The following is a 21,891-nucleotide window of genomic DNA, read 5'->3' as shown; positions in this document are numbered from 1 at the left end:
TAAAAATTTATAATTTATAATTTATATTATTATTAATATTTTTAAAGGTTAAATAAATATAATAAAAATTATATTATTATTCTAAAAAATTTTGAAATAAAAAAAAACAAAAAAAAAACATGCATATACACACACAAGTATTATAATTAATATTAATTTTATTTATTATATTTAAAACTAAAATTATTATCATATAACTTAAATTTACTACTTAATTGTTTTAATAATAATATTTATAATAATATAATTAAATTTCATGACATTTCATTATATAATATTTCCACTACTTTATCATTTTAATATATAAAATAAAAAAATACGAACCCGTGCCTATGAGATAATATTTTTACAAAGATAAGGACTATTATTACTTTGTGAGTGCATACACGTGTATACGTGTATGTGTATACGTATATAATGCTTTAAAAATGAAATTAATATCATAGTCGGTATTGTGCCCAATATTTAATCACTACTTTATTATTACATATAGCAATCTAAAATTTGACCATGCACTTTCCTTTCCTTTCGCATCATCTTTTCCTTCATGATCTGTAATTCTTTCCGATGACCTTTTTCGCTAAAACAATTCACAACCCCTTTTTAACTCAATGTTACAATTCCATAACCCTTTTTCTGATTTTAACAACAAAATCCATGATTTTATTTGTGCATGAAAGATTCTTGTTATACCCACAACCGTTATATAGTTCTTCTTTGAGCTTCGAGGATTCATACTCGTCCTTCATCACTTTCATCAAGACATTGGAGCTAATTTTTGTGAGAGTGGAAGTGAAATGATTCAGGATCTATGAAGTTTTGGCCATGAAAATCCATGTGATTCTATTATGGTCTCTTGTGTTCTATCTTTCAGAGTTTCAATTCTGTTTTTCAGATGGGAATGTATGGGAACCCCGAGCATGATATTGAACAAGTTAGTTCCACTAAAGCTATCTTTATATTATGAAACTTGTTTATATTACGTTAAGAGTTTTCTTACTTGCTAGATTATTTTTATAAAGTCAATTGAATCGCACAAAATTTCAATTCAAATTGTTACACGCTTGTGCTTTGATTAAGTGGGGCTTTGCTCTAAGGGTAGATAAAAATCAATTATTTGGGGTTTCATGTTGTAAGGAAAAAAAAAAAAAAGCAAAAGTGCCTTTGTTTTTATATAGGTTAAATTCTACAATGCTTTATTATAATTGAAGATGATTTGCACTTTTGTAGTAGCTAATTGTGTTAACAAAATGTTTTATTATAATTTATGTTCTTTAGGTGCTGAACTAATCAGAATCTAATTTCAATTTCAACTATTTATTGAATGCATTCAATCCTTTAAATAGAGACACACTTGGTTAATGAATAAGCGAGGAAAAAATGTTGAACTTTTTGTATTATACAATCACAGTTCAACATTAGACATGCAGAGTCAAAGGAGAAAAGTAGCTATGCCCATGGTGAATTTCATATATCAACACAATCAGGAACATATAATTTTAATATATTAGTTCTTTGTCATTATATTCTTGAAGAGACTCATGGTCATATTAACGATCTTTCAAAGAGATTTTCTCAATACAAAAAGAAGGCACCACTTCATGCATTTCAACTTGTCACTTTGATCTAAAAGTTGAAGGCCATTCTTTTTAGTTCTTCATTTGCTTGAACTAATCTATTGGAAACCAGGAACTATATGAGCAAGAGATATACCAGTTTCCAAGAACATTACAAGACTAGATTGAGAAAGCTTGTCCATTAGCTACAATACTGGAGTTAAATTTGGACACTGATCATCTTGGTAAGGACCTTGTTGATTCAATTTCTATACCAACTCTGCATTGTAGTTGCAAGCTCAAATGTGGGGTTAGAATGTGCAATCATGCAACCAAGAACAAGTAATGTTGGGGATGGCATTCGGGTAAGTACCTCAACTAGTAATTATTGTGGTGGGACTGAACTAGAAGACCTAGACTCATTTCGTGATGTGTACATATGGGGTAAGGTTTTGTCAAATGGGGTTTCACCTGAAGGGATTGGAACTCAAAATCCTTCTCAGATAGATGTGTTGATTCCAAAGCCTTTAGAGTCAAATGTTATTCTAGATGTTTGTCGCATTGCAACTGGTGCACACCACATTGCTGTAGTAACTAAGCAAGGGAATGTTTTTACGTGGGGAAAAGACTCAGGGGGAAGACTTGGTCATGGAATCGACAAAGATTTTGTGTCCCCACGTCAAGTTAAGTTTCTAGAAGGCACTGATTTTGTCTTTGTTGCATGTGGAGAGTATCACACAGGAGTTATATCGAAATGCTATGAACTTTACACATGGGGTGATGGAGAACATAACGTTGGACTTCTTGGACATGGTTCTGAGGCTAGCCATTGGATGCCGAAAATGGTGAGTGGCCCTTTAGAAGGAGTTGAGGTTGTGTCTGTTGCATGTGGCACATGGCATTCTGCATTGGCAACTTCAGATGGGAAACTTTTTACCTTTGGTGATGGTGCATTTGGTGTGTTGGGCCATGGAGATCAAGAGAGTTTGTGGTATCCAAAAGAAGTGAAACTTTTGAGTGGTTTGAAGACTATAAAGGTTGCATGTGGAGTTTGGCACACAGCAGCTATCATGGAGGTTGAATTTCAATCTGGTTCAGATTCTTCCTCTGGGAAGCTTTTCACATGGGGTAATGGAGATAAACATTGTCTGGGTCATGGAAACACAGAAACATACCTTCAACCTACAAGAGTTGCTCCACTTATGGGATATAACTTTCACCAAGTTTCATGTGGGCACACTATGACTGTTGCTTTAACTACATCTGGCCATGTTTTTGCAATGGGAGGAACTGAACATGGTCAATTGGGAAATCCTGTGGCTGCTGGAAAAGTACCTACTCTGATCCAAGATAAGTTGCTTGGTGAGATTGTTGAGGAAATATCATGTGGAGCACATCATGTTGTTGCTTTGACAAAGAAAGGTGAACTATATACATGGGGAAAGGGTGCCAATGGAAGATTAGGGCATGGAGATGTTGAAGATAGGAAATCTCCTACATTGGTGGTAGCCATGAAAGATAGGACTATAGAAAACATCTCATGTGGATATAACTTCACTTCATGTGTATGCATCCATAAATGGGTCTCTGGTACTGATCAAACACTTTGCTCTGGTTGTCGACAAGCGTTTGGTTTAACAAGAAAAAGACACAATTGTCACCACTGTGGTTTGGTGTTTTGTCATGCTTGCAGTACTAAAAGAGCGTTCAAAGCAGCATTGACTGCAACACCAGAAAAACTTCATCGTGTATGTGATAATTGCTATGTTAAGCTCAAAAAGTTTGATGAAATTGGTACTTCCAAGTTAGACAAAAAGCCTACTACTGCTACCATTACTACTACTACTGCTAATAACTCCATATATGAAAAGGAAAAACCAAACCATGCAGCAATAAGATTCTCAAAAACTCTCTTGGCTCCTATAACTGAACCAGTGAAATACCTTGAAATAAAGAATAATATCCATCAAGGGAATGATGATTCTTCCTTTGTACGAGCTTCCCTTGTTCCATCTCTTGTACAATTGAAAGATGTTGCATTTCCAAGTTCACTTAGTTCTATTCAAACTATTTTAAAGCCTATAATACCTCTTAGTCCGCCGCAAACTCCGCCGAAAACTACGACACCAAATACCAATCCGGGGCCCAAATTCACGAACACGGTGAGACAAAGCGCTCCACGCCCTGCTAGTCCTAGGTATTATGGAGGTATTAACGACAGTTTAAGAAGGACAAATGATATTTTGAATCAAGAAGTTGCAAAGTTACAGAAACAGGTAACTTTGATGTTGTTGCAAATACAATAACATGTCTTTTGTTGTTGCAAAATGCACTTTGTCCTTGCTAACAAGTTTAGGATATTCTCTGTTCAGATTCAAAGTTTAAGGGAAAAGAGTGACATGCAAGATTTGGAAATCAAAAGGCTTAACAAAAAGGCTACGGAAGCTTCTGCCCTTGCTGCAGTGGAATATTCTAATCACAGAGTAACGAAAGAATTTGTTGAATCTACTCTATCTCAGGTATGTTCATGCTATATATTTTAGGATTGTAGGCCAATGTATTAGGATATATAAAATGAATAAATAATATAGACGTGAGACAAGATACTATCAACAACCCTTTGACATGATTCATTTTCTCTGTATTTCTTTTCCCTAAGAAGGAAAATATATAATGAAAAAATAAATTATAAAATAATATTTATTTGTTATTAGTAGTAGTAGTATTCATTGAAATTATCTAAATTTATTGTCTTTGGTTTTATGTAGATGAAGGAAGTGACTGACAAATTGCCCGGAGAAATTTCAGAAAGTCGGCATTTGAAAGATGTACTTATTCGAGTCAAAGATTTTCTTAAAGAAACTTCAGACTCTGAAACATCTTCATCACCAAAGTTGAAGACTATGACAAAAATTGCACCTGTTAGAGGTACCTCAAATAACGACTCTTCCAAATTCCACGCTGAAAAAAAAGTGGCTGCAACAGAAGCCAAACCTTGTCAAGATGAAGTTCAACAAAGAAAAAAATCAAACTTAAAGTTGCATGAAGAAACAGATAAATCAAAGTTGGAGTCAACACAACAAAAGACACCTACTTCAGACTCCAGCACTTCAGACAAACTAGATGAAATTGTTCATGTCATAGAAGTTAACAATTGTGAAGAAAGAGGAAACTCTATCAAAGAAAGTGATGGATCAAAGTCGGAAATTGAAAACCGAAAACCTCGTACACTTTCCTCAGCTAGTAGTGACCTTTCTGAAATGTCAGATGATCATGTCTTCCATGATTGTATTGGTACACCAATGACTTCAGAAAACTCCGAAGAGAGTTCAAGATCTTCACGACCAGGAAATCAGGGAGAAGTACAAGTTATTGAAAAATTTGATCATGGAGTTTATGTCATTCTCATGTTACAGCCTGATGGTACCAAAATTTTTAAACGAGTTAAATTCAGGTACGTTACATCTTTCCATTTTTATTTCAGTTTTGTTTTGGAATATATATTTTTAAATAGAGTTCCCCAATTTCATATGCATATGCATCTCAATATAAGAATATTTTTCCAAGATTCAATTAGGTGATTATACACCTGATTATAGATTTACTTGTGTATAACTTTTGCCATATATATGATTTCAATTAGTAACCTGCAAATGGACATATAAGTTGACAATTTTTTTTTTTTTTTTATATTTATGAGTAAAATAAATTTAAGACGGAGAAACCTTGATTGATTATTACCTTGGATGGACCATGTTTACTCCATTTTTTAATTAATGTTTTCATTTCATTATTATACCATGTCAAATTCAAAATTATTTCAGTTATTAATTACTTCATTTTTTTTATCGCTTCAGTTATGAAAGAAATAATTGTTCATAGTTCTGGGATTTTAAAAAGTATATTTATTACTATTTTTCTATTACACCTTTATGTATTATTTGATTTTTTTAAAATAATTTAGACATGTAAGTATTTTGTTAGCTTAAAAGAAAATGGTAGAATAAACTGAATTGAACAATTACTCAATTAAATTTAATAAGTAATTATTAATCTAATTCACTGTTTAATTTATTTGACAATTCTTTTCTCTTTTCTCTAATTAACTTTTTTATCAGTAAAAATTAAATATAATTAAATAGAGCATTTAAAGACTACTCTAATTCATATTGAAAAGATGTACACATTAGATAGGTCTATTAAAAGTAACTTGCATATATAGTTAAATTACTAGAGGATGCTAGTTTAGGCAGAACATGTTGACACCGTTTAAATAACGTAAATGATCATATTTGCTGTAAAAGAAAATAATGATTGATGTTTTTATTTTTATTTTGTCTCCGAGATATATGTTTTTGTCTTTTTTCTTTAACATTTTTTTATACTGATTTTTTCAATTATTTGGATGCAGTAAACGAAGATTCACCGAACATCAAGCAGAAAAATGGTGGAACGAAAACAAAGGTGGGGTTCTTAGGAAATATTGTCCAACACATCAAAAAAAACATTCTAATGTCACATCACATGTTAACGAAATTATTGACACTCCTCCTTCATCAATAGATTAGCCACTAATATCGACAAAGAAATTTACAAGCATTGTTATTAACTTAGTGTTTAGTAATTGTTAATTAGTTTATTTTTAATATTTTTAATTAATTATTAATTTAAATGTTAAATAAAAGTTAAGATAAAACCAGAATAACTTTTATTATTTTTTATAAGAAAAACAAGTTTTATAGATAATAATTAGTACCACAAGAACAAAGACTTTAATAACATCGACTATACTTAAGTGATGTAAACATATGACTTTCTTATAAACCATACTTATTTATTACATGTAAAAACAATATGAATAACAGCTAATCTTTATGTTTTCCATTAAGGACTAAATGCTCTCCTACAATCATATATAGGTTGTAAATTAGTTGCCTTATAGGCCAGCACTATAATGAATATGTAGACTTCAAATTATTCATCGGACATTCCAAATTGTCATGTTAGTATTCTTTTGAAACCAGGCCTATGTAATCAATTATTCAAATATTATAGACTTTAAATAATTCCTTTGATTCTTGCTTTAAATTAGTTGTAATCATATTTTTTATTATAGTCAATTCTATCATTTTCTTATTTTTTTTAATTTTAATATGTTTACAATAAATTTCACTTGTTTTTACGTACTTAGAATCATTTTCATAATTCTTCTTTGATTTCAAACTACGAAACCTTGACTTCAAGCAACATTTAAATTTAGATCTTGGTAAATATTATATATATATATATATATATATTATTCTCATAAGTTGTCTTCTTTTGAGCTTCTTGCACAACTATATTGGCATGATATATTGTCATACAACTTTGTATAATATTAAACTCTTTCATCTCTTTCAACTATAAAATTATTCCTTAGATGAGCACAATATGTGTCACGTAGTACACAAATTATAAATTTGTCTTTAGACAAATTGCAATGACAAACAATGTAAACACATTTCTGGGAAGTGATTTCATCATATTCACATTTCTTATGTAATATGAATCTAGAAAATCTTCCATAGTTTCCTAGCCAAGAGACGACATCAATACACTAGACTAAATGATATTATTTCCTTTCAAAGTCTCCCAATAGTGACAACAATGCACGCTAAACTATCACGTTTTGGCATGTCCTACATATTTATCCTACCAAAACAAGTTGGAATGAGTTGACTCACACAATACTTGTGAGTTCATAGGTCTAGCTTGTCCCACAATAACTACATCTTTGTGGTCCAGTCCACATAAATTTTAAAAAGAATTGAAACAAAATTATCAACAAAGCCCTTTGTAATATTTTAATTCCAAATTTAAGTATTTATAAAAGCAACGATTTGCTAGTAGTGTAGCAATTAAAAGAAAACTAAAATATTAATAATGTATTATTTACTACAGACAAATAAGGAAACTTACCACCAAAAATATATTAAAGTGGACCATAAAATAAAATTTAGATTTATACATGTAAATATATATATATATATATATATATATATATATATATATTTTGATGAAATAAGTAATGAATGAAATTATTTAGTCATATACAAAACACAAACAATATTGCACACTAATTGGAGATAAAAAATAATAATATGGGTTGCATGGCAAGAGAACATCACACTCAAAGTCTTACATTGGTTTGATCACTCTCCTCTCACTATTATATGTAAGTTGATAATTAATGTCAAAGTTAACATGTTCTAACCTCTAAGAATGAGAAGTTAGAGGTTGACATTTGTTATCGATGTACATTCTAACCCTTTATGTATAGTCTAATCTAAAATTCAAGACATTCCATCTCAAAATTACACTTTTTTCTTGTTTTTCTCTAGCTTATTCTAGATCTTTCTCATTCACGTCTTATCGAATATGACAACCCTCCATATGAAACATCTTGCTTCTCTAAGTTTCAACCTCCAAAACTTAATTATATATATTCATTCCTTTAGTTTATTCAATGAAGATACCTAAACTTTTAACTTATTCGTCTCAACATGTGCAAATGTCAATGTAACAAATGCTCTCATATTATAGTAATTTATTGCTCTTCTTGTCCACACCTTCCTTCTCTTGGAATTTGGGGCAAGCGATGGACATATGTTTATTAGATAGATAAAAATATTTGCAACCCCTAAGAGGTCTTATGCAAACCATTTCCCAGTAACATGCATCTCATTTGCTACAAAATTGGTTTTATTCATCCTCTCAACAAAATGATTTTATTTATGCCTTGGCAAGACCATTTTATTGAGGAGTAATTGTGGTTGTCCTAGGATACAAAATTTTTTGCTCACTAAAAGGTGAGTCAGGTTGAACTGACTTATTTTTACCTCAACCCGTTGTGAGTCAACACATGTGTATCCTAGGCTACAAACTTCTCCATCTCGTTGGTGGCCTATCATTCTAGTAGAGGTCGCTCTAACTAGTGTCGCTCTCACTCTTACAAACCCTTAGTGCTATTGCAATCGCTCTCACAAACGCTGAGTTTAAGGTTTGGGTATTTCCTATCTCGAGGGCACTCCGTAGGTTTCAATTTTTGTCAATGTGGTCTCGTCATTATCCTTCATGTTGTCTTCTCCCTCCCTCAATTTGTTTCACTTCTTCTAATTTCCAAGTTAGGAATTTTGATTTATGGAATTAGTTATTTGATAACATATGGGTACTTGGCTTTTTATTTTTATTGATTTGTGAAATCACCTATTAAACATAATAAGGAAGAGGTGGAGGAAGCGGGATAGGGAGTGAATGATAGTGGCGAGGTTGAGAGTTTAAAGGTAAACAAGCAATGGTGGAATTAGAGTTTCATGAAGAATTTGGGAGTGAGACTTTCTATGCCAGTTGTGTCTTGAACCGACATAGAAAGCTGAAACTTTTTATACCGACTATATCTACGCCGATTCTGGAATCAACATAAAAAGTCTTTTCTAACCAACATAAAAAGTCTTTGCTACACTAGTATATGCTATATAATGGGTTTAATTATCTGTATTATTAGTTTATAGCAATTCTTAATAAACTATTTTGTGAAGTCTTCCTTTGAGAATGCTTATAATGTAAAGAAAAAGTATTCGTAACTTGTTTTCAATGATGAATGGATAGTGATGAATGGATATAAATTTATTGTACCTATACTGATTTAAAAATTGGTATATGACAATGAGTGAGAACTTATAAGAGGGAATGGATTATAATCATTTAAGCACCATATTTCATATATATCATTTTCTTATCAATTCTTAATGGTAAATTTATAAATAGGATAAATTGATATTATTGAGAGTATTTTACTCGTAATAGGAGATCCTAACTATATAAACAATCACTTCTACCATTTTATGATGTAAATATAAAGGTTAAGCATTAGGGCAAATGACTACACTTAAAAGGAAAATAGACGGTAGTATGTAGCAAAAAAATGAAATATATATATTAAATATAACTCAATGAAAACAAATGATACTCCTATGATAGTTTGTGCATCTACCATATAATATCACTGGTATTGCACCCATAATTATTAACTACACTCTCATAACAAGATAAAAAGATCAAACACTTTTTATCACTACACCACATTGATGTTGTTTTTATTATCATTATTATCATCGTTACTATAAAGGAAGAAGACATTAATGCAGTTTTGCATTTTTATATAGCCTTATATGCTTCAGTTTTTAAAAACTTGAAGCATATAAAATTCGAAGCATATGGAAGTCTATAGAGCTTATATGTTTTCCACCACTGCTTTCTCCCTTCCTCCCTTCATCCACACTCCGCTCGCCATTCTCCTCCTTCTCTTCCCTTCCCTTTTTCGTTCCACACTGCATTGTCCCCCATTTCGCTTTTATTGTTTTCACGATGCCACTCCCTTCCCATCCCTTCCCTCCAATCTCTTCCTCATTGTTGCTGCTATAGCCACCGCCATTTTTCTCCCTCCCTTTTCTGCCCATTGTGAAAATCCAAGGTTCGTTCATCATCTTCTATTTTTTTTTCTTAATTCTTGATGTCTAATGCATTGTTTATGTATTTTGGTTCAGGTTAATTAATTCTTTTTTTTTCTCTCACAACTGAAGCTAAAAAGTCACAATTTTTTATTTCGTTTGGATATGCTTCCATTGTTAACTGAAGCACAGTGTTCAAAACCATTCATTACACCGGTGAAAATATTAGGGAAACACGATAAGAAAAAAGAAAGAAAATGCAAACAAAAAACCTCATTCTGAATAGTTCTTTTTAGAATGTATTTCATGTGTTTGAGAATCCCGCTGGAAACTCATTTCAGAAGACATTATATGAGTTTTCGGAAAGTTTCTCTTAGAAATCTCATTTTGAAAATTTTATTTCAAAATAAATTTCAATAATTATGAAAATTCTATTTTGGAAATCATATTCCAAAAGTTTCACTCAAAAATTTATATTTCAGAAATTTCATTCTGAAAATATTATTTTGGAAATTTTGAAAAGTTTGTTTCCAAAAGTTTTTGAAATATTTATTCTGAAGGTCGCTTTTTGGGAAGCAAAATTTTGAAAATTGGAGGGTGCAAAAACTCATTGTTAGGTGCAGGAAGTAAAAAGCTTAATATAAAGTTTTACACGCACCTTAATGGATCACGATAACAGTCATGTCATGGGGCTTCTCCTTACACCTCCAAAGAGTTCTATTTAATCTCCAAAAGAATTTAAATTTTTTATAATACTCCTCTGAACCCTTTGACTGTTAAGCGGTAAAAATTTAAAAAAAGATTCTCTATGCTCTGTTGTGAAATCATGGGTTCTTTCATATTTTGAAACCCAGTAAAATCCTTAACCGACTTTTGAAATCCGGTAAAATCCTTAACCGACTTTCGAAACCCGGTGAATAGTACCAAACAGATTTGAAATTGTGAACCGACATTTAAAGTTCGGTTAAGTGATTTAACGGAATTCGAAATCCGTTTTCTTTGTATACCGGCATTCGAAACCCGGTTATTGAAATGTCTACCGACATTCGAAGCCCGGTTATTGAATTGTCTACTGGCATTCAAAGTCCGGTTAAGCCTTTAACGAAATTCTAAATCAGTAATTTTTTAAAAAACAGCATTCGTAGTACAGTTGGTGATTTTAATTTTCTTATTTTTTTATTTGATTTTTTATAAGATTTAACTTCAATTGTTTTATAATTTATGTATTAATTATTTAATTTTAAATTATTTATATTTTATATAAGTATATTAAATAAAATTTTATTAATTTAATTTTTGTAGTTATTTTTACTTTATTAATTTTTAAATAATAATGATAAATATTTATTTAAAATATTTGCCTTTATAATATCTAGATTAATTTTATTTAATTATTTTCAAATTATTTTTATTTATTTATTATTTGTTAGCTTTTAATGTTTTTATTTATTTATTTTATTTATTTATAAGATTTAATTTTAATTTGTTTATATTCATATACTAATTATTTAATTTTAGATTATTTACATTATATATAACTACATTAAATAAAATTATATACCGACAATGAAAGTACAGCTCAGTAAATTGTTCTTTTATTTAAAGTTTATATTTATATAGCATTCGAATTTCGTTAGTTTAATTTTTTTAATTTAGTTTACATATAAAATTAAAAAATAAATAAAATGAATATAAAAAATTGTAGAAAACAAATAAGATTAAAAGTTTATTTTTTAATTTATTAAACAAAAAAAATCATTCATCAAATAAATAAAACTTTAAAAACATGCAGAAAATAATTAATACAAAATATCGCAAATAACAAAATTTATAAAACAATAAAGTAATAAAATAAAAAAAAACAAATTAAAACAAAAATTATAAAAATAAATAAATAAAAACTCAAGTTCAGAACTAAAAAAATAATAAATATTAATAAAATATATTACAACAAAACAACAACTTAATAATATTAATGTAATTGAAAATAAATCTTATATGCAAAATAAATTAAAAAAATTAAACCGGCGGAATTCAAATGTTGGTATATAAATATAAACTTTAAATAAAAAAATAATTTACTAAATCACACTTCCATTGCCGGTAAAAATAACTACAAAAATTAAATTAATAAAATTTTATTTAATGTACTTATAAATAATCTAAAATTAAATAATTAATACATAAATTATAAAACAATTGAAATTAAATGTTATAAACAAATCAAATAAAAAAATAAGAAAATTAAAATCACCAAATATACTACAAATATCGGTTAAAAAAAAACTGATTTAGAATTTTGTTAAAGGCTTAACCGGGTTTCGAATGCTGGTATACAAAGAAAACGGATTTCAAATTCCCTTAAATCACTTAACCGGACTTCAAATGCCGGTTCATAATTTCAAATTCGTTTGGCATTATTCACCAGATTTCGAAAGCCGGTTAAAGATTTTACCGGGTTTCAAAATATTAAAGAACCCGTGATTTCAGAGGAGAGGGAGAGAGAATTTTTTATTTTAACTTTTACCACTAAATAGTCAAAAGGTTCAGAGGGGTATTATAGGAAATTTAAATTTTTTTGGAGGTGCAGTAGAACTCTTAGGAGGTGTAGGGAGAAGCCCCCAGTCATAGGTTTCAAAGGATCAACGCCCTACATCGTCCTCCAATTTCAAGAAAGAGTCACTCCACTACATCCCCAATTTGGTTACGAAATTCACATTCACCAATTCACCTTTTGCGTGTCGATGGAGCTAAGAAATTAAGACAAACACACATTGTTTTGGTTGATAGAGAAATTCATAGTTTTTAGCTAGACAGGAGAAAGAGAAGAACAAAACAAGGAAGCATGAGAAAAAGGAAGTGAGAATACACAAGATTTTAAAAATTACCAGATATTGTTATAATTTCTTTAAAAATCATAGAGACTTATTAGGTTTATAAAACTCTCGGTACACCTTGTAAGGCCCAGTTTTATTTTCTGCCCTAATGTTTAAGGGCTGGCCTTAATCTGTTGGGCCTAAAGGCTGGCCCATAGGGTGCCAAGGCCCTAAAGCTGTTAGGGTTCCCATTTCTGACTCATTCTTGCAAAAACAGAACCCTAAACGATGCCCCTTCCTTCCAGAACGCTCTGCAAGGGCTTGACTCCGATCTTGGCCAAAGATCTCGCGAACTCAGTTTGTATTTCGCTCCATGTAAGTGTTCTTAAGTTTGTATTTGTACTCCCTGAAGCTCTTTTTCGTGCACTTCATTTTTGGGTTCCATAGTAACCTTGCTGTTCTTCCAGTTTCTGAGACTGCTCCTCGAACTATTGCGCTCCGTAGTTGGTGTCGAGGTCCCGTATAAGCCCTTTTCAGGTAAGGGAAGCTAGTGATTTCAAGTGTTTGTGGTCTTTGCACGTTTTCTGAGCTTAAGTCGTATTCTTGAAGTGGGTTGATGATTTGATTGCTGGCTTTTGGACAAAATGCGTCTTTGGGTGTTTTTTTTTATGTTTTGCACGTATGAACAGCGGTGAACTCTGGTTTTCTCGCCCAAGCGAGCTTGTCTTGCCTAGGCGGGACTAACAGAGACTCGCCCAAGACTTCCTGCGCGAGCGGTTGCCTAGGCGGCTCGCCTCCATTTTTAGCGAGATGTATCTCGCTTAGGCGAGAAGGGACTCGCTTGAGCGAGGATTCGCAGGAGCCATTGTTCTTCTGCCCGAGCTCTCACCTAAGCGAGAAGGGAGTCGCTTGAGCGAGGGATCTCCCTCGTCTGAGCGAGGTCTTCTAGCCTGAGCGAGACATGGGCGAGTTGTGTGCTATAATGTGAATGGTAAATGATGTGGTTGCTTGTTTTCCTGGCTTGAATACGTTACTTGAATGGTATGAGGGATGATGTATTGTTTAATTATGAGGTTGAAGGAGAATGATATATTGCTTTATTGTGTATGAGTTGGAAAGTATGAGTTACATGATGGGATTGTTATGCATGATGTTAATAGTATGGGAAATTCTTGATTGGTGGGTGGAACATGTATAAGATACGGGTAGGGCATAATTCCACGACTATTGTAGTGAGAGATCTTGGTGGCGCCTCATTTGTTGGACGTAATTCCATGGGCCCTCTTAGGGGGAGTTCCTGGTGGTGCCTCGACAAGAAGGACGTAATTCCACGAGGGGTCGTGGTGGTGCCTCAGGGCCAAGGCGTAATTTCACGGAGGCCACATCGTGGTGCCTCCAGTAAAGGTATAATTCCGCGTACGCCTTGCAGTGACGCCTCATCGCTAGGACATAATTCCACTGCCATGTGGTGGTGCCTCAGTTAAGTATCCGGATAGTCGAGTCTTGGGGTTTCATATATTTGATAACTCTGGTGTGATGCTTGTTAATGGTTGCTTGGCTTTGAGATTGCCTGTGAAATGTTATAATTTGAGATCTCTTTATGCTAGCTTACCCTGTTGCTTGTTTGTGTGATTTTGTGTGGTTTCTTCCCTTGCGATGATCATCAATTGATTGGTGTGAGAATATATGAGGAACCCTGGCAGTGGTATGGATAATAGGGATGTGACAGCTTGATGGATTGGACGGGTATTGGGCCCACTGTGGGGCCCATCACTGAAAGATTTTACTAGTTGTGTTTATCTTGTCTGTAAGACTTAGTATAGTTATTTGCTTTTCTAGTGTTTTTTGTGTAGGCCACGTGGAGCCTTTTTTTTTGTAACCTGAGAAACGCTTGGCGTACTGTATGCCTGCTTACTCCAAACTCTGTACTCTCTGATTATTTATGCATGTGATGTTTTTTGAAATTTGAGGTTATCCAGTTTTTTGGGGACGTTACATTTATTGTATCAGAGCGGTCGACCCTTAGGATCTATGGTCTAGTGTGCCTGCTTCGCTACCGTTGTAACTTTTGTGTTGCTAGCTAAGCTTTCAGCTAATCAAGTCTAACCCTTATTTTTTCTGAGTGCCAGTGACATGGCACCTCAACGTAGGAACTCTCAGCCTTCTTAAGGTGACGCACCAGACATCGCCAGGGCGATAGAAGCGATGGTGGCTGCTATGGCAGAATAGAGTACTGCAATGATGCAACAATATGAAGCATCAATGCAGCGACAAGCGGCCTCACTTGAGCAGCAGCAGCTGATTATGCAGCAGATGGAAGCTGCTAGGGTGGCTGCTGAGGACGCTCACCGTCAACACATGGAGGCCCTCCGTCAGTTGGAGGAAAATAGGACCACTGCCCCTGTCCACGGTCCTGAACCGAGACCTCTTCATCGGGAATGGAGTTTAGAAGACTTTCTGAAGCACCATCCGACTAAGTTTAATGGGAAGAACAGTCCAGATGTCGCAGACCAGTGGTTGAAGGACATTGAGAGGATTTTTTATGCTAAGATGTGCCTCGAGGAGAGTTGATTGGCCTTCGCGGTGTACATGCTCACAAGTGAGGCTGAGCACTGGTGGATCAGTATGAAGTCCATCATGGAAGAGAGGCAGAAACCAGTTACTTGGGAGGTCTTTAGGAGAAAGTTTCTCTCTGAGTACTTCCCCGACAGCGTCAAATATGCTAAAGAGGTGGAGTTTTTACAATTGACCCAAGGGAGCAAATCTGTGGTTGAGTATGCAGAAAAGTTCAAGCATCTCAGTCGTTTCTACACCATGCCACTAGATGAAGAGTGGCGATGTAGGAAATTCAAGAACGGCCTCCGTGGAGACCTTCGTCTGATGGTGGCCCCCTTGTCCATCAAGGACTTTGCAGCCTTAGTGGAGAAGGCGAAGGTCATGGAGAAGATGAAGGTGGAAGTAGAGACTCAGCGCCCACACCAACAAAGAGTGGGAGGACCATCGAGATCCAGGCACAGGCACGAGGAGAGGAGGAAACCCTACTCTAGGCCCCATTTCCAGTCCTAGGGGTCTAAGGAGTCTTCTCCCCAGCAGAGCAGGATTCAGTGCTACTAGTGTAGGGGACCACACAAGAGGAATGTTTGCCCACAACTTGCAGGCTTCAAGAAGTGCAACAACTGTGGCAAGGAAGGCCATTTTGGGAGGGATTGCCCCACCCTTATTAGAGCAGTGACGCGACCTCCCGTACAGGCTCCTACATAGAACCAGCAGAGGCACAGAGGCAACAGGCCTCAAGCATCGGGCAGAGTATACGTCATGACTGGAGCGGAGGCAACAGGCTCAGGTAACCTTGTCATGGGTCATTGTGTGATTGTTGGTAAACCTGCATGTGTATTGTATGACTCTGGAGCGATACACTCTTTTGTGTCTGAAACTTGTGTGCAAAGGTTGGGTCTACCGATTTGTGGACTACAATGTGACCTTGTGGTATCTACTCCAGCATCGAGGTTGGTCAGGACATCGTCCTTGTGTGCTAGGTGTCCAGTGGAGGTAGAAGGACGCAGGTACAAAGTGAATCTGATCTGCCTACCTCTACAGGAGTTGGAAGTGATCCTAGGGATGGATTGGCTCTCTGCCAATCGTATCCTTGTAGACTGCCGAGAAAAGAGGTTGTTATTCCCCAGCTCAGAGGAGCCTGAGTTGTTGTCGCCTCACGGGGTTACGAAAGAACTACAGGACGGTTCTCAGTGTTTCTTGATCTTTACATACCTAGAGGTGGAGGGAGAAGAGATGAAGTCTGTCATACCGGTGGTACAAGAATTTGAAGACGTGTTCCCAGAGGAAGTACCGGGATTACCCCCTAGGAGGGAAGTGGAATTCCCGATTGATTTGGTACCCAAAGCCGGGCCAATGTCGATGGCTCCGTATCATATGGCCCCGGCAGAGTTGGTAGAGCTCAAGAAGCAGTTAGAGGACTTACTGGGGAAGCAGTCTATCCAACCCAGTATCTCACCTTGGGGAGCACCAGTACTATTGGTGAAGAAGAAAGATGGGAGTTCACGTCTGTGCGTGGACTATCGACAACTGAACAAGATGATCATCAAGAACAAGTATCCTCTCCCGAGAATAGATGACTTAATGGATCAGTTGCATGAATCGTCAGTATTCTCGAAGATTGACTTGCGGTCAGGTTATCACCAGATATTGGTGAAGGAAGGAGATGTGCAGAAGACGACCTTCAGGTCCCGGTACGGACACTAAGAGTATGTGGTTATGCCTTTTGGCGTGACTAACGCTCCAGCGGTGTTCATGGACTACATGAACCGGATATTCAGACCGTTCCTAGATAAGTTTGTCGTAGTCTTCATAGACGACATCCTTATCTATTCCAGGACCCAAGAGGAGCATGTCGGGCACCTGAGGATAGTTCTTGGTATTCTGAGAGAGAAACAAATGTATGCTAAACTGTCCAAGTGTGAATTCTGGATGGATGAAGTGCAATTCTTGGGACATGTGATATCCGCCCAGGGGATAGCAGTAGACCCAGCAAAGGTAGAGGCAGTGGTAAAGTGGGAAATTCCCAAATCAGCGACAGAGACAAGGAGTTTCGTGGGTTTAGCGGGGTACTATAGAAGGTTTATTGAGGGATTTTCCAAGGTGGTGGCGCCCTTGACGCAACTTACTCGGAAGGACCAACCTTTCACTTGGACTTACAAGTGTGAGAAAAGCTTCCAAGAGCTTAAGCGGAGGTTGACGAGTGCTCCAATCCTAGTGATCCCCGATATTGGAAAGCCCTTCGAGGTTTACTGTGATGCCTCGCACCTAGGGTTGGGTTGTGTGTTGATGCAGGAGAAGAAGGTAGTGGCCTACGCTTTAAGGCAACTCAAGGTGCATGAGAGAAACTACCCCACTCATGACCTAGAGTTAGCAGCTATAGTTTTCGCCTTGAAAATTTGGAGGCACTACCTCTACGGTGTCCAATTCTGGGTATTCAGTGATCACAAGAGTTTGAAGTACCTATTCGATCAGAAAGAGTTAAACATGAGGTAGAGAAGATGGATGAAGTTTCTGAAGGATTATGATTTTGAACTGCTATATCATCCGGGAAAGGCCAACGTGGTGGCCGACGCTCTGAGTAGGAAGACTGTCCATACTGCTCACCTTATGATAAAGGAGGTGGAGCTACTAGAGCAGTTCAGGGATATGAAGCTGCAGGTGGAATTGGGATCTGAGTTCATCATGTGTAGCACCTTAACTATATCTAGTGAGTTCTTGGATTCAATTAGGGAGAGGCAGTTAGTGGATGCCAGCCTGAACAGAGTTAGAGAGCAATTGGGGTCGGAAGAGGCAAAGGACTTTACCTTGGGTAGTGATGGCATATTGAGATTTCAGGGCAGGGTGTGTGTACCCAATGATGTTGAGGTGAAGAAGTTGATTCTTGAGGAGGGGCACAAAAGTCGTCTTAGCTTGCATCCGGGCATGACTAAGATGTACCAGGATCTTAAGGAAAACTTCTGGTGGCAGGGTATGAAGAAAGAGGTGGCACAGTACGTGTCTGCCTGTCTAACTTGTCAGAAGACAAAGGTGGAGCATCAGAGACCCGGGGGGATTATGCAGCCATTAGAGATACCAGTGTGGAAGTGGGACAGCTTCTCGATGGACTTTGTGACCCATCTGCCACGAACCTTCAGAGGACATGACACCATTTGGGTCATAGTGGACCGACTGACCAAGAGTGTGCATTTCTTAGCAATGAACCTGAGGATGTTTATGGGTAAGTTGGCTCAGTTGTACATCAAGGAGATTGTGAGGTTGCATGGGGTGCCTTCGAGCATTGTATTAGATAGAGATCCGCGGTTCACATCACGATTTTGGCAAACCCTACAGGGTGCTTTGGAAAGCAAACTCACGATGAGTTCAGCCTATCATCCTCAGATAAATGGTCAGTCTGAGAGGACGATCCAGTCACTTGAGGACTTACTGCGAACATGCATACTAGATCACTTGGATGCTTGGGATGAAGTGTTACCGTTGATTGAGTTCACCTACAACAACAGTTTCCATACAAGCATTGGGATGACACCATATGAGGCTCTCTATGGTCGGCAGTGCAAGACTCCCTTGTGTTGGTATCAGGATGGGGAGGCAGCGTTAGTTGGGCCAGAATTGTTGGAACAGATCACCGAGAAGGTGAGATTAGTGAGGAATAGAATGCAGGCTTCTTAGAGTAGGCAGAAGGCCTATGCAGACCGCAGGAGAAGGCCCTTGGAGTTCGCAGCCGGCGACCATGTGTTCTTGAGGGTGACCCGAACCACTGATGTAGGAAGGGCTCTCCTCTCAAGAAAACTCTCTCCTAAGTTCCTTGGTCCCTATCAGATCTCAAGGAGGATTGGACCAGTAGCTTATGAGATAGCCTTGCCTCCTTAGTTGGCAAATCTCCACCCGGTGTTCCACGTGTCGCAGCTGAGGTAATATGTGTTTGATCCGGCTCATGTGTTGGAAGCTAAGGATATACAAATCAGGGAAGACCTCACTGTGGAAGTACCACCCATTGCTCTAGAGGATAGCAAGGTTGAGGAACACAGAGGAAAAACAGTCAGATTAGTCAAGGTAATCTGGGAGCGGAGGACAGGTGACTCTACTTGGGAGCTGGAGGAGGACATGAGGAAATCACACCCACACCTTTTTACCTGGTAAGCTTTCATTTTTGAGTTCGAAAATTTTTCTTGTTGGGGAGAATGTAAGGCCCAGTTTTATTTTCTGCCCTAATGTTTAAGGGCTGGCCTTAATCTGTTGGGCCTAAAGGCTGACCCATAGGGTGCCAAGGCCTTAAAGCTGTTAGGGTTCCCATTTCTGACTCATTCTTGCAAAAACAGAACCCTAAACGCTGCCCCTTCCTTCCAGAACCCTCTGCAAGGGCTTGACTCCGATCTTAGCCAAAGATCTCGCGAACTCAGTTTGTATTTCGCTCCATGTAAGTGTTCTTAAGTTTGTATTTGTACTCCCTGAAGCTCTTTTTTGTGCACTTTCTTTTTGGGTTCCATAGTAACCTTGTTCTTTCACTGTCCCGCTGTTCTTCCAGTTTCTGAGACTGCTCCTCGAACTATTGCGCTTCGTAGTTGGTGTCAAGGTCCCGTATAAGCCCTTTTCAGGTAAGGGAAGCTAGTGATTTCGAGTGTTTGTGGTCTCTGCACGTTTTCTCAGCTTAAGTCGTATTCTTGAAGTTGGTTCATGATTTGATTGCTGGCTTTTGGACAAAATGTGTCTTTGGGTGTTTTTTTTTTTGTGTTTTGCACGTATGAACAACGGCGAACTCTGGTTTTCTCGTCCAAGTGAGCTTGTCTCGCCTAGGCGGGATTAACAAAGACTCGCCCAAGACTTCCTGCGCGAGCGGTCGCCTAGGCGGCTAGCCTCCATTTTGAGCGAGATGTATCTCGCTTAGGCGAGAAGGGACTCGCCTGAGCGAGGATTCACAGGAGGCACTGTTCTTCTGCCCGAGCTCTCGCCTAAGCGAGAAGGGAGTCGCTTGAGCGAGAGGATCTCCCTCGCCTGAGCGAGGTCTTCTAGCCTGAGCGAGACATGGGCGAGTTGTGTGCTATAATGTGAATGGTAAATGATGTGGTTGCTTGTTTTCCTGGCTTGAATACGTTACTTGAATGGTATGAGGGATGATGTATTGTTTAATTATGAGGTTGAAGGGGAATGATATATTGCTTTATTGTGTATAAGTTGGAAAGTATGAGTTGCATGACGGGATTGTTATGCATGATGTTAATAGTATGGGAAATTCTTGATTGGTGGGTGGAACATGTATAAGATACGGGTAGGGCATAATTCCACGACTCTTGTAGTGAGAGATCTTGGTGGCGCCTCATATGTTGGACGTAATTCTATGGGTCCTCTTAGGGGGAGTTCCTAGTGGTGCCTCGACAAGAAGGACGTAATTCCACGGGGGGTCGTGGTGGTGCCTCAGGGCCAAGGCGTAATTCCACGGAGGCCACGTGGTGGTGCCTCCAGTAAGGGTATAATTCCGCGAAGGCCTCGCGGTGACGCCTCATCGCTAGGACATAATTCCACTACCATGTGGTGGTGCCTCAGTTAAGTATCCGGATAGTCGAGTCTTGGGGTTTCATATATTTGATAGCTCTGGTGTGATGCTTGTTAATGGTTGCCTGGCTTTGAGATTGCCTGTGAAATGTTATAATCTAAGATCTCTTTATGCTAGCTTACCCTGTTGCTTGTTTGTATGATTTTGTGTGGTTTCTTCCCTTGCGATGATCATCAATTGATTGGTGTGAGCATATATGAGGAACCCTGACAGTGGTATGGATAATAGGGATGCGACAGCTTGATGGATTGAACGGGTATTGGGCCCACTGTGGGGCCCATCACTGAAGGATTTTACTAGTTGTGTTTATCTTGTTTGTACAAGACTTAGTATAGTTATTTGCTTTTCTAGTGTTTTTTTGTGTAGGCCACGTGGAGCCTCTTTTTTTGTAACCTGAGAAACGCTTGGCGTACTGTATGCCTGCTTACTCCAAACTTCATACTCTCTGATTATTTATGCATGTGACGTTTTATGAAATTTGAGGTTATCCAGTTTTTTGGGGATGTTACACACTTTCCTTAACAAAGATTACTATATGCTATCCTTTAATAAAATAAAATATTTTTTGTAATAAGAAAAATAATAATAATAAACGAATTATTTAGAATTTGATTTCGTAGACTTATATTTTTTTTATTTAAAACAATCTAATAAAAATGTTTTAAAAGATTAATTCTACTTAGAGATATATACACTATGTGGTGCAACTAATTTAAATTTTTATTTAAAAAAATTATTTATACTAATATTATATTATTTAATTTAATTTGAATTATACTTTTCTATCAAATTTTTATTTTGGCTTTTAAATAGTTTTCATTTTAATTAAAAAAATAATTTTTTTTCTATAGTAGTTGTAAATATAACGTAAGCAAACTTTTGTTTTTGTGAATTTCATGTTTATATCCAGAGAGAAAATAAAC

At 36.5% G+C, this 21,891-nt stretch overlaps 1 protein-coding gene across 1 annotated transcript; it reads left to right on the top strand.

Moving 5' to 3' along the window:
• Positions 1-515: 515 nt before the first annotated feature.
• LOC114166625 (PH, RCC1 and FYVE domains-containing protein 1-like) lies at positions 516-6,138 on the top strand. Its single transcript, XM_028051375.1, has 5 exons — positions 516-934; positions 1,690-3,832; positions 3,929-4,075; positions 4,325-5,010; positions 5,968-6,138. Exons 2-5 carry the CDS (start codon positions 1,883-1,885, stop codon positions 6,122-6,124), a joined length of 2,940 nt encoding a protein of 979 aa, XP_027907176.1. The 5' UTR covers positions 516-934; positions 1,690-1,882; the 3' UTR covers positions 6,125-6,138.
• Positions 6,139-21,891: the final 15,753 nt, after the last annotated feature.

This window comes from Vigna unguiculata, chromosome 10 (assembly GCF_004118075.2).
Source record: "Vigna unguiculata cultivar IT97K-499-35 chromosome 10, ASM411807v1, whole genome shotgun sequence".
NCBI lineage: Eukaryota > Viridiplantae > Streptophyta > Magnoliopsida > Fabales > Fabaceae > Vigna > Vigna unguiculata.
The sequence above is the reverse complement of the archived record's forward strand: the minus strand, read 5'-3'. Positions and strand labels throughout refer to the sequence as shown.

Coding starts and splice junctions, on each gene's coding strand:
- LOC114166625 (XM_028051375.1), top strand. CDS start 1,883: ATGCAACCAAGAACAAGTAATGTTGGGGATGGCATTCGGGTAAGTACC. Junction 4,076..4,324: donor TTGAATCTACTCTATCTCAG/GTATGTTCATGC, acceptor GGTTTTATGTAG/ATGAAGGAAGTGACTGACAA. Junction 5,011..5,967: donor TTTAAACGAGTTAAATTCAG/GTACGTTACATC, acceptor ATTTGGATGCAG/TAAACGAAGATTCACCGAAC.